The sequence below is a fragment of the Carlito syrichta genome, unplaced genomic scaffold, assembly GCF_000164805.1.
Source record: "Carlito syrichta isolate Samal-C Ts95f unplaced genomic scaffold, Tarsius_syrichta-2.0.1 Scaffold81549, whole genome shotgun sequence".
NCBI lineage: Eukaryota > Metazoa > Chordata > Mammalia > Primates > Tarsiidae > Carlito > Carlito syrichta.
The window spans coordinates 289,616-304,274 of record NW_007025645.1 but is presented as its reverse complement, the minus strand read 5'-3'; the positions used below and the strand labels follow the sequence as shown (position 1 = coordinate 304,274).

At 38.7% G+C, this 14,659-nt stretch overlaps 1 protein-coding gene across 1 annotated transcript in view; it reads right to left on the bottom strand.

Moving 5' to 3' along the window:
- Positions 1–2,172: 2,172 nt before the first annotated feature.
- Positions 2,173–14,659, bottom strand: part of RCN2 (reticulocalbin 2) — an 18,364-nt gene continuing 5,877 nt past the window's right edge. The window contains exons 3-6 of the mRNA XM_008055383.1: positions 9,020–9,133; positions 4,631–4,727; positions 3,600–3,742; positions 2,173–3,065 (exon numbers count right to left, since the gene is read on the bottom strand). Of these exons, the coding sequence (XP_008053574.1) occupies positions 2,913–3,065; positions 3,600–3,742; positions 4,631–4,727; positions 9,020–9,133 (507 nt within the window). The 3' untranslated portion in view covers positions 2,173–2,912. The remainder of the gene's footprint in view (positions 3,066–3,599; positions 3,743–4,630; positions 4,728–9,019; positions 9,134–14,659) is intronic.

Genomic DNA, 14,659 nt, shown 5'->3' with positions numbered 1-14,659 from the left:
AGCCTCATATTTTTACTCTCATGTTCAAGGATAAATTCAAATTATCCTGATTCTATTAAAATAAAAAGCTTTCTTTTTAAAGAGGCTTATTTAAAATTAAAATCCAAATAAAAAGCCTTAAAAAGTTTTCTTTTTTGACTCAGCACTAGATATAGAATCTCTGTTCAAGCAGATGATTGCTGCAAGCTTACCAAAAGCTAATTGTTAAATGTTAAATCTTCACTCATTTAGGATAGGATGGGGCTCTCCTATGGTTAAAAACAAAAAGCAAGCTGGGCCGCGGTGGCTCATGCCTGTAATTCCAGCACTTTGGGAGGTGGAGGCAAGAGACTGCCTGAGACCAGGGGTTCGAGACCAGCCTGGGCAAGGTGGCAAGACCTTGTCTCTACAATAAATCAAAAAATTAGCTGGGCATGTTGGCACACACCTATAGTTCTGGCTACTTGAAAGACTGAGGTGGAAGGATCATTTGAGCCCAGAAGGTTGAAGTGGCAGTGGCCATGACCTCATGCTTGGCCATGACCTCATGCTTGGGAGACAGAGTTAGACTCTGACTCCAAAAAAACCCCCCAAAACAAAAATCACTCGACCAGGCCATGCTTTTCTTTAAGCCTTGACCCCTCCCTAATCTGGGGGAGGTGGAACCCCCTTTTCCCTCTCTCTCTCTCTTTCCAATCTACTTTCTAAGATACCACCTCATACGCATTAGGAAGGCTATAGTAATAATAATAAAAAAGTGTTGGCAAAGATGTGGAGCAATTGGAACTCTTGCTATTAATGAAAATGCAAAATGGCACAGTCACTGTGGAAAACACTATGACATTATTTTGAGAAAAATAAAACTATTTTCTCAATCTAGAAAAAAAAATTGCACACAAATATCAGTGGCTTAACATAAGAAAAACTTACTTTTTGATCGAAGTCCACTGTGGATCCAGCTGACTTCCATATGGTCATTTGGCAATCAAGGTCACTTGGGTCTGTGGCTCTACTCTTTCAACTGAGGTCTTCTGCACGATGCCACAGCAGAGGAAAGGGGTTTGTCATGACCTAGCCTGGTAGTGACACACACTACTTCCACTCACATTTAATGGTCAGAACTAGCCACTACCTAACTACAAGAGGGGTGGGAGTGTTTTGTGATAGGAGAGAAAGTAGTACAGACACTGTAAACACTAATAGCATCACCAAAATCCTCATGACTGCACGGTATCAAGGCTGAGCACAGAATGTTAAGTCTTAACTCAGTAAGGGCACTTCTGCAAAGGATCAAAATAAAATCCTATCCGATGCCCTCACAATTCTGGCACAGATTTTGAAGATGTTAGCAAGAAAAACAGTGAACATTCTAATCAAACTGGTTATTCAAAATATCCCAGGTTCAGCAAGGCTGACAAATGACAGATGAGTGATCATGGTACATTTCTAATTCTTAAACTGCTATAGCCAGATAGGTGCTGTAGGCTAAAATGAAAACTATGTACTTTAGACACCAGGTCAGGCAAGCTCTCATTAAGGTGTGAGAAATCACAATTTGCAATCACATGTCACATCAGCCAAGACAGGGCAGTGGAGAGGTATGTAGGTGCTGTCAATTCTATCAGAAAAGAGCTTCACATCCTCTCAAATGCTTATAGGTACTTGTTGAGTCCCCAGAATGCTGTGTGTGAGATATGAGAGACAACTTTAGACTGGAAAACGATTAACAGAAAGCATAGCTGACCTCTTTACCCACAAATCAAAGTAATGTAAGAATAAAAAAAACAAAAAACTACCTGTGGGTCAGAATTGAAAACAATTAACTCGTCACTTACCTTTTCCCTACCCTACCCCCACCTGAAGTGACTAAGTTGACCTCTTGAATGAGGTTAAAATGGACAAATGCTTATCAAGTATGATTTTAATTTTAGTATAATTGATATCAAGCTCCACTGCTGTAGTTAACTAATCAGCTCTACTGGCAATCCCACCCTCCATCACTCTTAAGATTATTTCTAGCTCCAAATAGTAAAACCACATTTGCTATAAGAGCAGTTAAAATGTGTCAGGTATATATGTGATTACAACACGATTCTTTTATTTTTTTTAAAAGTAAAATAAGAAAATGCAGCAAGAATAATTTAACAGTTTTGAAAACGTTACTACTCAAGTAAAGGAATGAATGAGGCAAGATAATGTACTAAATCCAAGGTTTATACAGAAGATCAAAGAAAAGCAAACAAACATGTAAAAAGATAGGACATTTCATTTTTTAATCAGTCAAAAATGAAAAAGGTTCCAGACAATGTCAAATTCCACACACCATAATGCTATAGTTTTACATTAAATATAATTACTATCTATACATATGCAAAAATATAAAGTTCTATTTCATACAATAAGACCCTTTATCGAAACCATTTTAAAATTAAGAACTCTCAACATTAATATGTGAGATGTTAAGTCCTTCTAAAGGTTCCTTTAAAGGTTTTAAAACAAAATGCTAAACCTAAAAACATTGTCCTTTCTGTCAGTTCCCAAATTAAATCTACTTAGAACAAAACCAAAAATTGACAGCTCAGTCACATACTACTTAAATAATATTGTTCAGGCATCTCGAAAATCCTCCATTTTCAAGTATGGAAATAGAACCCAAATATTCCACAGTACAGTACTAAACAGATGAAGTATTTAAGAAAGACTCTCTTGTCATATGGCACAATATTAATGTTTTGTTTCTTCAATGCGTTTTGAAATAAATATCAAGTTTTTATTGTTTTTCTTCTAAAAGGCCAAAATTATAATCTACATTAAGATAATTCTGACTGTAGTAAGACTTGAGTGTAAAATACAACATTAATACTTTATCACAAAAGTAAAGCTGGTAACAAATTATAAAAGGACCCAGTACTCTACTCAGACCTACTGAGGAATTACAGCTCGTCATGATAGAAATAGTCATCATGGAGCTGTCTGCCATAATCTGTGGCTTCACTGGTGAGAAACAAGTCCTGGTTCTCCAGAATCTCTTCTTCTGAGAGCTTTTTGTCACCATTCAAATCCATTTCATCAATTAGATGAAGAGCCTTTAAAACAAAAAAAAAGCTGTCACGTATAATAAGTATTTTCAGCAAGATATTCACAATTTAACGTGATATGACTTGTCAAAACCATCCAGGTATACAAGTACTCATTATCGTCTTAAGTTATCTAAAAATATTACATTTTGTAACTGGGTCTGTCTGCCACTTTAGTCATTATCTCCTCTCTTAATTTATACTTGGTTTTGTCTCCTCTCCACTCAAATACAATCCAGGATATATCAAGGTAAAGCAAAATTATTACAACCCACTTTGTACCCCTGTAGGTAAACAATAACTATTATTCTATTCACTGTACTGTAAAATTAACCACATGATACAATCTCAACTTCCTCATCTCCCTGACAACCTAAAACATAAATTCAACACACAGCAATGCATGAGTCCCAAATGACTCCATTATTTTTTTCTTTTGCTTAAGATTTTGAACTTCTTTTCCTTAAGATTTTGAACTTCTTTTCCTATCAATAGCACCAAATTTGGACAGCAGGGGAAAGAATAGTCTTCTGTAACACTTACCTCCTCTTGTGCAATGCCCTGATTATTGGGTACCACCCAAGATAACAGTTCTTGGGGATCAAGTCTGCCATCGTTATCTTTGTCATAATCATTCATGAATCTGTCTTTCTCAACAAGTATCCATTCTGGATCTTCATTTGCAGCTTAATATAAAAAAACACAAATATACATACACAAGAATATCACATGTCTCCAATAAGTTTGGTATATCCCTAGAATAAAGTGAATTTAAAGTTGACTACATAAAGGAAGCCCAATAAAACAGAACTACGTAACTGAAAAGCCCTGAAGTGAGTACAAATATAATTTTCAAAAGCGACACTTAATTCTAAGTAATTCATAGTTTTAAAATCACTGCATATTATCACAAATTAGTAATTTTGTTAACTGCCGCTACTCGTTCTGATATCTAGTTTTCCCAAGTATGAGTTGGATAGTGTTTTTATGTACATTATGTGAGTATGGAGCATTTTCTATGTGTTCTCACAAAGTAATGCCATGAGTAATTTTAAAGTGACAGTCACAATAAGTAAAACTGGTAATCAATTTTTAAATAGCATTGTTTGATGCTTCTAAGCAACCATTCTGAAAAAACACAGCTGCTTATATAAAGGAAGATTCCTATTTCAAACACTTAGGCACCTTCTACAGTTTATACCAGTATGTATAGTATTTATGTTTCTTTCTCTTCTAAAATCCACATGCAAAGTATAGAATTGTTTAAAAACATCAACCTTTACTTCCCTGTGTGAACTTATAATTACATTACATTTGTTTGAGAAGAAAGAAAACTGTTTGAATCTAGACATGGAAGTAAAAGTGAGCAAGACAATATTCTCAGAGAAGCTATAAATTCATTTGTTGAACTTATATTACAGTTAACTTAGCAGAACAAGTAGAAATCAGACACAGTTCCTCTTGTTTAACATTGTCCTTGGCCAAAGAGAGCTTTCAATGGGCAAGACTGTCTTTAAATTTCTTTCTTTAATTCCATCTTTTTTCCTCCTTCCACATTCCCTTAGGTAACTTACTTGGATCTCGCCTGTAATCACCAAGAAATTCTTCCAAACTAACAAATCCATCGCCATTTTTGTCATGTTCTTCTAAAGCCTCTTGAATGACAAATTCCTATTGCATGTTCATTAAAAAAAAAAAAAAGTCACAAAATTGTCAATCCTACCACCATCCTAACCCTACAGAACTTCTTCAGGAATAATCATTTTGGCTGTCCATACTTTCAGGACAGTCTTTCTAAACACTGTAATTTAGAAGAAAGAACAAAACTCCAAGACTAAGTAGCTTTAAATCTGCATCCTTAAGCTTTGGAAATTGTGAAGAACTCCACCTTCACTCTCAACAACAACCCCGGCATTAAACCCAGACTTCTTATCTTTGGCACAATCCCCTCCCTCTCAAAAACGGTATCCCTTACTCTCTTGTCTTCTTCAAACTCCATTTGCTCTCCAATCCATTAACAACCCTAAAAGAATCCTTACCTTAAATCCCTCTGCATAAACTGCTGTTTTACTTCCAAACCTGAAATGTGCCAGCCCCCCGTAAAACCTTAACCTCCTTGCTTTCTCTTTCACCAAACCTACCCCCACCACCCCAAATTGCCCCCAGATCTGTTCCTCACTCTTTTCATGGCTTTTTATCCAACGACCAATCCCTATTCTCTGACTTAAAGAGCAGCTCCCTTCTAGTGAGATGCCACTATGGCCAGCTGCTTTGGAAATTCGCCAATCTCCTCTTGTGCCTTTTTCTTTTCTCTTCTTTTCTTTTATGAACTAGGAAAAGTAGCCTTATTAAAAGAAAGATACATTGTGAAAGGCACAAGGACAGGACGACAGCAAGAGTGTCTGCTGCCTGCTGCCTCTTGTGCCTTTTCCTTATGCCAATCCCTATCCTGCACATTAGACCCACACCACTTTCCCCTTTCTTCCACAGCCATAAAGCCCAAAGAGAAAGACATGAGCCGGGCTCGGTGGCTCAGCCTGTAATCCTGTGCTTTGGGAGGCTGAGGTGAGTAAATTGCCTGAGCCCGTGGGTTCGAGACCCACCCGGGCAACTTGGTGAGACCTCATCTCGACAATAAATCAAAAAATTAGCCGGGCATGGTAGTGCGTGCCTGTAGTTCCAGCTACTTGGAAGGCTGAGGTGGAAGGATCGCTGGAGCCCAGCAGGTCATGGCTGCGGTGGCTGGGAGCAGCCACTGCACTCCAGTCTGGGCGACAGAGTAAGACTCCAACTCAAAAAAAAAAGACACGAAAATATATACCTAGTACTTATAAATTAATGTTTGCCATTTCAGTGGGCCCTCATCGCAGCTTGGAAGTCTACCTTTGCCTCAGTTTCTCTAACAAGCTTTCCACAGTTGTTTTTGAAACCTCCACCTCCACTTTCTTTAAACCTCACTGCAACCCTCCCCAACATTCTCTCCTATTTTTCCAAACATAATATAAGTTTTCTGAAATGCTTCCTTGTTTACCAGCATTGTATCCTCACACTTAATTGCCTCACTTTTTGTATCTATTCCTCTCATCCTTCTCTTCGATTTCAGAAATTAAAACTCTCTCTCCTCTTCTGGGCAAAGCCCTCAACTCTTCCTAGAACCCATCCTTTCCCATTTCTTGAGTGTTTTAAACTCTTAGTTCCTGCCTCTCCCAAGCCTCCAATCTCTTCTCCATTCTCTCTTCCTTCTAGTGCCTTAAACACATGCAAGTCTCAGGTTTTGCTGCATTCTTTAGCATTCTGGTTCTCATAGGTTACATTTACCATTCTCATTTTCTCACAACTTGCTGCCTCCCTCGCAACCTTTTGTTCTTTTTTTAAAAGTCGGAGTCTCACTCTGTTGCTCAGGCTGGAGTGCAATGGCACGCTCATGGCCAATGCTGCCTCAACCCGCTGGGCTCACGCAATCCTTCCGCCTCAGCCTTCCAAGTAGCTGGAACTATAGGCATGTGTCACCATGCCCAGCTAATTTTTTTGATTTACTGTAGAGATGAGGTCTTGCCATGCTATCCAGGCTGGTCTTGAACCCATGGGCTCAGGCAATCCTCTCGCCTTTGCCTCCAAAAGTGCTGGGATTACAGGCGTGAGCCACGGCGCCTGGCTCCCTCACAACTTTCTATCCAAATTCCAGCACCACAACTGTAATAAAAATATATTCTCAGAAGTCTCCGATTCTAGACAAATCCAGGGTTTCATCTACATCTCTATGAGACAGCACTTAAATACAAGTTTTTTTTTAAATCAAATATTGTGTATTTTATACATAGAAATCAGGGAATCTTAACCTAGGAATCCAAAGATTAGTTTTAGAAGGAGTATCTGAGAATCCTTTGAAATTATAAGCCAATAATCTAATATTTCGTGTGTGATTTTTCTAGGACAGACTCCATAGTTTATAACATATTCTTTTTTTTTTTTTTTGAGTTGGAGTCTCACTGTGTCACCCAGACTGGGGTGCACTGGCACGCTCCCGGCCACCGAAGCCTCGACCTGCTGGGCTCTGGTGATCCTTCCGGCTCAGCCTTCCAAGTAGTTGGAACTACAGATGCGCACAATCACGCCCAGCTAATTTTTTTTATTTATTGTAGAGATGAGGTCTCGCCAAGTTGCCCAGGCGGGTCTCGAACCCGCGGGCTCAGGCAATCCACTCACCTCAGCCTCCCAAGGCGAGGCATTACAGGCTGAGCCACCGAGCCCTGCTCATAACATATTCTTAAGAAGTCTGTGATGCAATTAAAGTTAAGAACCACTGATCGAAATGATTATTCCTCTATCCAGGTAATCTTAGAAACAATAGATTTTTCAATAATGCTGTCATAGTTAAATGAATTGTCAAAACTACATGAAAATACCAAGTTAAAGTCTGACTTAATCCACAATGGGATAATTTAGTTGATCTTGTAGCCTTGCCTTTTCCTGTACCAAATATACTCTCTTAAAGGGGAAAAGGGATACACAAAAACAAAGTAATAGTAATTAAGGAAGCTGCTCTGAATGAAACACCTACTGCTTATGGTCACATCTTAGGTGTTGCCTACAACTTCAACACTGCACAAAGAGCACTGTCAGAGAGAGATCATCCTGACATACCCTTCCTGTCAAAGGTACTACCTTATCATTATTACACGAGTTCAAAACCTCAGGGTCATCTCTGACTCTTACCTTCTCTTAACACCTATTTAGTAAGTCAACATTCCTGTTTATACTTTCTTCAAAATGTTCAAATCAATTTCATTCCATACCATATTGCCATATGGTACTCCAGGGCCATATCATAGAATGCCTAAATTATTTCATTGCTCTTACAGGTCATTCCCCTTTTTAGTCTTCAATTGTTCCTTATTCTCCAGAGAATCTATATCTAGCATCCTCTGCCTGCCACTCTTGGGTTCCTCAGCTCGTCCCAACTTAATTTTGGCACTTAAATGACGCCCAGCACTGTTCTTAAACTGGGTCATGTATTTTGTGCTAGTGAGAAATTAGAAACTTCACAATGGCAAGAGAAGTGGTACCAATGGCAGTGTCTTGCCACTGAGCTATGAGGAAAAATGTGCCTGCAGCTTTGTTCTTCAAGGCAGCACGTTCTCACCACAACCCATTAAACAAAAAGCTACATCTTTCCTCCCTGAAATATTCAGGGAGTCAAGCCACATAGCTAGAGGCTGATGCCATGCAATAGACTGCAATATAAATGTTTAGTCTTCTTTTAAAAAAGTTATTTGTCACATTAATCTTTACTCCCCAGTGTGATGGTTTCTGTCGTCAAGCTTGCCAAGTCATGGTAAGGACCTCAATCAATGTTAACTGAATTAAACCTAGACTTCAACAAGTTTTTAAAAGCTGGAAAAATAAAACACAGAAAAGAAAAAAAGAAAAGAAAATCTGGCACTTCTTTTAAATATTAAAGGGATGAGAAGACTCATGCCTAAAATTGCAAAAATATTAATAGTCTTTAGCAGCTGCACCCACCCCCGCCCCACCCTATGAAAAGGAATCAAACATGATACATTTTTCCAGATCAAAAGCTTTTGTAAGTGATATCGTAAATTAAACAGAAGTCCTAGGGTTAATGACATAGGAAAATTGCTGAAAAGTATGAAAGCTACAAAAGGCTAAGGAAGGCACTGGAGGTAATATAGTTATGAGAGAGGAACTAGCCAGAAGAGGACTACTGCTCATACATGGTTCAGAGACAAAACACCAGTCCTTGACCTTCTCCCTCCCAACAACAACCTCACCACTACCAGAACCCCTCCTGCCACTTCTAATCTCAAGTGGGGGGAGTCTGGGATTGTTCAACATCTTCCTGTCTTTTAAAATTCTGATTGTTATACATTTCACTTTAAGTTAGAAAACAGGTTTTAAAGTTTTGGTCACTCAAAAATTCTCTAAAAAGTTTTCTTCCTTACCGTCATATAATCAACTTCTTCGGGATGCTCAAAAGCAATAAATTCTTCAAGACTCAAGCCAGGACCTGAATCCTGGTTAGCTTTTTCAAATCGCTTCTTGTCCTTTAAATGAAGCTTTGAAAATTAAAAAATGTCGAACATGTTTAAAGGTCTGATTAATACTGTAACATTTTAAATACTGTGAAAAATACGAATTGAGAAATTTAAAGTATATACGAATACATTACCGCATTTATCTTCACATCATCTCTTTGAAGGTAAGTCAGGCAAATAATAACAAGCATTTCTTTTTATTTTTTGAGCTGGAGTCTCACTCTGTTGCCCAGGCTGGAGTGCAGTGGCACGCTCACAGTCACCGCAGCCTCAACCTGCTGGGCTCTGGTGATCTTTCTGCCTCAGTCTTTCCAGTAGCCAGAACTACAAGGCACGCTACCACACCTGACTAATTTTTGATTCAGAGACAAGGTCTCGCCAAGTTGCCCAGGCTGGTCTTGAACCCGTGGGCTCAGGCAATTCACTCGCCTTGGCCTCCCAAGTGTTTGGATTACAGGCTGAGCCACTAAGCCTGGCCATAACAAGCATTTATTAGAGGTAGTATAGAGATACCAGCTCTAGAGTAATGTAGCCTCAGAGCTGAATTCCAGCAATTCCACTTACTAGTTGTGGTACTCAGGGCTAACTGTTTTTACCCTCTCTAGTTTCCTTATCTCTAACATTGTGATAAAAAGCTCTATTAAGTAATTGGGATGAGAATTCCTATCATGCCATTAATAAACCTTAACTATTAAATATCTAATAAGTGTTTATATTATTTATGCTATTTTTGAGTTGGGGGGGTCTCACTGTTGCCCAGGATGGAGCACTCATCATAGCCTTGACCTCCTGGGTTTAGGTGATCCTTCTACCTCAGCCTCCCAAGTAGCTGGGACTATAGGAAGGTGCCATCGCACTTGATTAACTTTAGTTTTTGTAGAGACAATGTCTTACCATGTTGCCCAGGCTGGTCTCTTGACTCCTGGGCTCAAACAATCCTCTTGCCTCGGCCTCCCAAAGTGTCGGGATTATGGGCATGAGCCACCATACCTGGCTTATATATTACTACTGATAGAAAAACTGAGATTAAATTATTTGATGAAAATCAGAAATACTGCCAAAAAATATTGAGCTGGGAGCAATGGTGCATGTCTGTAAATCCCAGCTAACTGTGAAGATGCGGCAGGCAGATCACTTAAGCCCAGGAATTTGAGGACAGCTTGGGAAACAAAGCAAGACTCTGTCTCAAAAAAACAAAAATTGAACTTGAATCCTCCATGTTTTCTACAGTACTATACAGTCTCCTTTAATAATTAATCTCAATACTTTAATGTCCAAAAAGCAATAAATTTAGACCATGTATTTAATCTTGGTAGGGCTTTAAAAAATTGTTTCTGGCCTTCCAAATGACTTTTCAAAAATACATGATCATGTTTCAAAAAAACAGTCCTCTTGTGTTGAGAATCTCATAATATTAGTATATGTATCTAATATGTAAGTCTATTCTTAGTAGACTCTATAGTGTTAATTCTTCATGTTCAGATATAAACATATTAAAAGTTTAAATGGATCCCCATTGTAAGGTTAAATAAACACACAGCCTTTTCTACTTTCCCATCTTCCTTTTTTTTTTTTTAAGTATGCTAAAGTAGTACAATGATTCAGTGGCTATTAGGGACAAGGCTGCTTTTGATACATTTTTTCAAAGGTAATTCTGTAACCAAGAGCCTTGGAAGTCAATGGTGCTATATTGCTAATCCTGAATATTTTTTATGTTGAGAATTTCTGGGAATAGTTTCCTTCCTATAAACTGTATATATTTTTTAAGAAGCACAAATTTCAAATATTTTAGAAGCTTTTAATTTATGTGTTTCATTGTTGAATGAAAATGCTCTTTTTCCGTTTTCTAGAATAGAGGTTAAGTAGCAGTCATTTACCCAAACACTAAGTCTTTTACAATTACTGATTTACAGTGGGGAGCTTATCGCTTCCCCCTGAGAAATTGTCTTATAAACATCTAGACTCCACAAGCCAGTAACATTCATCCAATCATGACAGAAAAGAAAAAATGCTAATAACTTGTTTCCAAATAGCAGCTTTTAACTTAATATTTCATAATTTTAATAACTAGACCAAATAATTTGCATTTTATGTTCAGATTTAACATGGGGAGAGGCAGACAAACAAGAATTTGAGCTATTTTGTTCAGTCAATCAAGTTCTTTTTGAATAAAGCACTATTCAAAATACCAAGTGCTTAGATTTCCTTATGAAAGAACCCTTCAATTTGGAGCAAAAAGGTCCATGTTTCAGCAGAGGGAGCTAAATTTGGCCAAATTTGCCTATGGAAAGAAAGGATCTCTTTCAACAAGCTGAGATTTCTTTTTTAAAAATCGTTTTTTCTGGTTCACATTTCATGGTCATTTGAGGAACACAATATAAGGGTAGCCCATAGTAAAGAAGCCCAAAACAGAAGGACTGTTTGCAAAGTGGCAAATTCCTAAAACATAACAATAAAAAAAGATGGCTAGTTTCAGAAAGCCTCAACACCCTTTTTTTCTTCTACATAAAAAGCTTGTATTCTAGTGGAGGGTAAAAAGTGTTACAGATGGTAATAAAAAGAAACCACCATAACCATTTATTTTTATATTGTAACAGAAACTTGTGAGGAACAAAGCTGCCATCTTTTGGTAGACTAATGATTTTGCATGAGGGAATACATAATCTGTGATAGCAAAAGTCTAGGTCTTAAAAATTCTGATTAGCCACATGCAAGGTTATATCTTACAGAAATAAATATTGCTTATACATGCATACTCAGCAGCTGACTTTCAAAGTTAGAGCACTTGAACTTTTGCCAGATAGGTTCCTAACTTTAATTATCCTGCTTAAAAGTGCTGACTATAATTGTTCACAATATTATTTTAAAAATGCTTTTTCAGGCATTCCACAGTCTAAAAGGGTCAGGTTGTCTCTATTCTCTATACGGAAACTTATTAAATATGAGATAAAATTCAGGTATCAAGTTGACTTTTGTTTTTTAACAGACTTCTATATGGAAAATTTTATTCAGACATTCAATTATATTTTATGATTATTTTATTAATCGTAAAGTGTTTAGTCTGTAACTTTGGTTAAGACTGATGAACTCTTCATCCTTTTTTTTTTTATTTTGAAGAAGAATGTACCCTGTTTCTGAGTTCATCTTCACATGCCACATCAATTTTTAGCAGGCTATCATGATTATTAAATTTTGTAGAGGTGGCGGTGGGGGGGTCTCACTATGTTTTCCAGGCTGGCCTCAAACTTCTGGGCTCAAGTTATCCTCTCACCTCAACCTCCTCAGCAGCTGGGTCTACAGGTGCACGTAGGAGGCTACTCATACCAAATTCTAAAAAAGTATAATTACAACTTCATAAAGATAGAGACATTTTGTGGGTTGTCAAAGAATAGCTAATAGGACTTCCATTGAAAAGTGTTCATTTTAGGGATCCCTCAATTCCTTTATGCTATTAAGATTCATCTAATTCATTCTTTAAAAGTAGAGTCTTGGCCAGGTTTTGTGGTTCAGCCTGTAATCCCAGCACTTTGGGAGGCCAAGGTGAGCAGAATGCCTGAGCCCGTGGTTTCGAGACTAGCCTGGGTAACTTGGCGAGAACTCGTCTCTACAATAAATAAAAAATTAGCCAGGCATGGTAGCATGCATCTGTATAGGAAGGCTGAGGCAGAAGGATCGCCGGGGCCCAGCAGGTTGACGCTTGAGTGGCCTTGAGTGTGCCACTGCACTCCAGCCTGGTCAATGGAGTGAGACTCCAACTCAAAAAAAAAATAAAATAAAATAAAATAAAAAAAGTAGAGTCTTATAATCAACATGTGTTAAGTACCTGGTAGGAAACAGCATTAGAAGCACACACCTTTTAAAAGAACTGTTCATAGTTTATATTAGTGAGTCATGCATTTCTTCAAAGTGAAGGTTTTCTTCTCAACACCATCATCTATTTTATCACCCCTCTCAAGAAAACAGAAACACACATACACATTTTTCGATGGGATAGTAATTAGATATTTTGGGTAACAACAACAACAACAAAACCACAGTTTGAATCTAATTCTAGTAACATTTAAAAATATTATATATAACTTCTCTGTTGCTCCCTGGTAGGGAAGCCATATCATATGGCTTTGATTTAGAGAAGTCTCAGAACTCTAATGATGCTTTTAAGACAAGTTAATTCATCCAACACTTTGGGAGGCAAGAGGATTGCCAGAGCCCAGGGTTCGAAACCAGCCTAGGCAACTTGGTGAGAACTAATCTCTCCAATAAAGAAAAAAATTAGTTGGGCATGGTGGCACGTGTCGAGTAGCTGGGACTACAGGTGCGTGCCACCATGCCCAGCTAATATTTTTATTTTTTGTAAAGACACAATCTTGCTATGTTGCTTAGGCTGCTCTCAAACTCCTGGGCTCAAGCAATCCTCCCACCTCGGCCTCCCAAAGTGCTGGAATTACAGGCATGAGCCACCATGCCTGACCCACATGAAGGTATAATTTACCCAGTTACACAACTGTAAAGTGGCAGAGCTAGATATGAAGCCAGGCAGACTGTCTCTGAAGATGAGACTTTAATTAGCCTCCACATCGATGGTGTAATCATTAGCAGAGAATTAACCAACTTTGAGTTAGTGGTAGCCTAAAGAGTTCAAGTGGCCGATATGATTCTAAAATAAATAAGACATACAACGATAAATTATGGCCAAAGTAAAAATTAAAAGGTATCATACTAAGATGGGATAAGAAACAGAGAAGTCTCATGTTTCTCAAGCACGTTTTTTTTGAGTTGGAGTCTCACTGTCACCCAGATTGGAGTGCAGTGGCTGCTCCCGGCCACCGCAGCCTCAACCTGCTGGGCTCCGGCGATCCTTCCACCTCAGCCTTCCAAGTAGCTGGAACTACAGGCACACGCTACCACACCCGGCTAATTTTTTGATTTATTGCAGAGATGAGATCTTGCCTGCCCAGGCGGGTCTCGAACCCGCGGGCTCAGGCAATCCACTCACCTCAGCCTCACAAAGGCGTGGGATTACAGGCTGAGACACCAAGCCCAGCTCCAAGCACCTCTTTTAAGGTTTTTGTTTATTTGTCTGTTTTTAAAGACAGAGTCTCACCTTTTGCCAAGGCTGAAGTGCAATGGTATGATCATAGCTCTCTGCAGTCTTGACCTGCTGGGTTCAAGTGATCTGCCTGCCTCAGTCTCCCAATTAGCTGGGACTACAGGCATACACCACTACACCCGGTTAGATTTTAAAATTTTTTTGTAGAGATGAGGTCTCGCTATGTTGGCTGTGCCGGTCTTTAACTCCTGGGCTCAAGTGATCCTCCCGCCTTGCCTTTCAAAGTGCTAGGATTACAGGCATGAGCCACCCAAGCCTTCCAAGTATCCTTAAGTAATGTTTTAGGACACAGTTTGATTTTACTTTTATTTTTTCCCACACATTAAAAGCTATCTTAAAATTATTGGTGTAAGCTGGGCTCGGTGGCTCAGCCTGTAATCCCGCGCCTTTGGGAGGCTGAGGTGAGTGGATTGCCTGAGCCCGCGGGTTCAAGACCC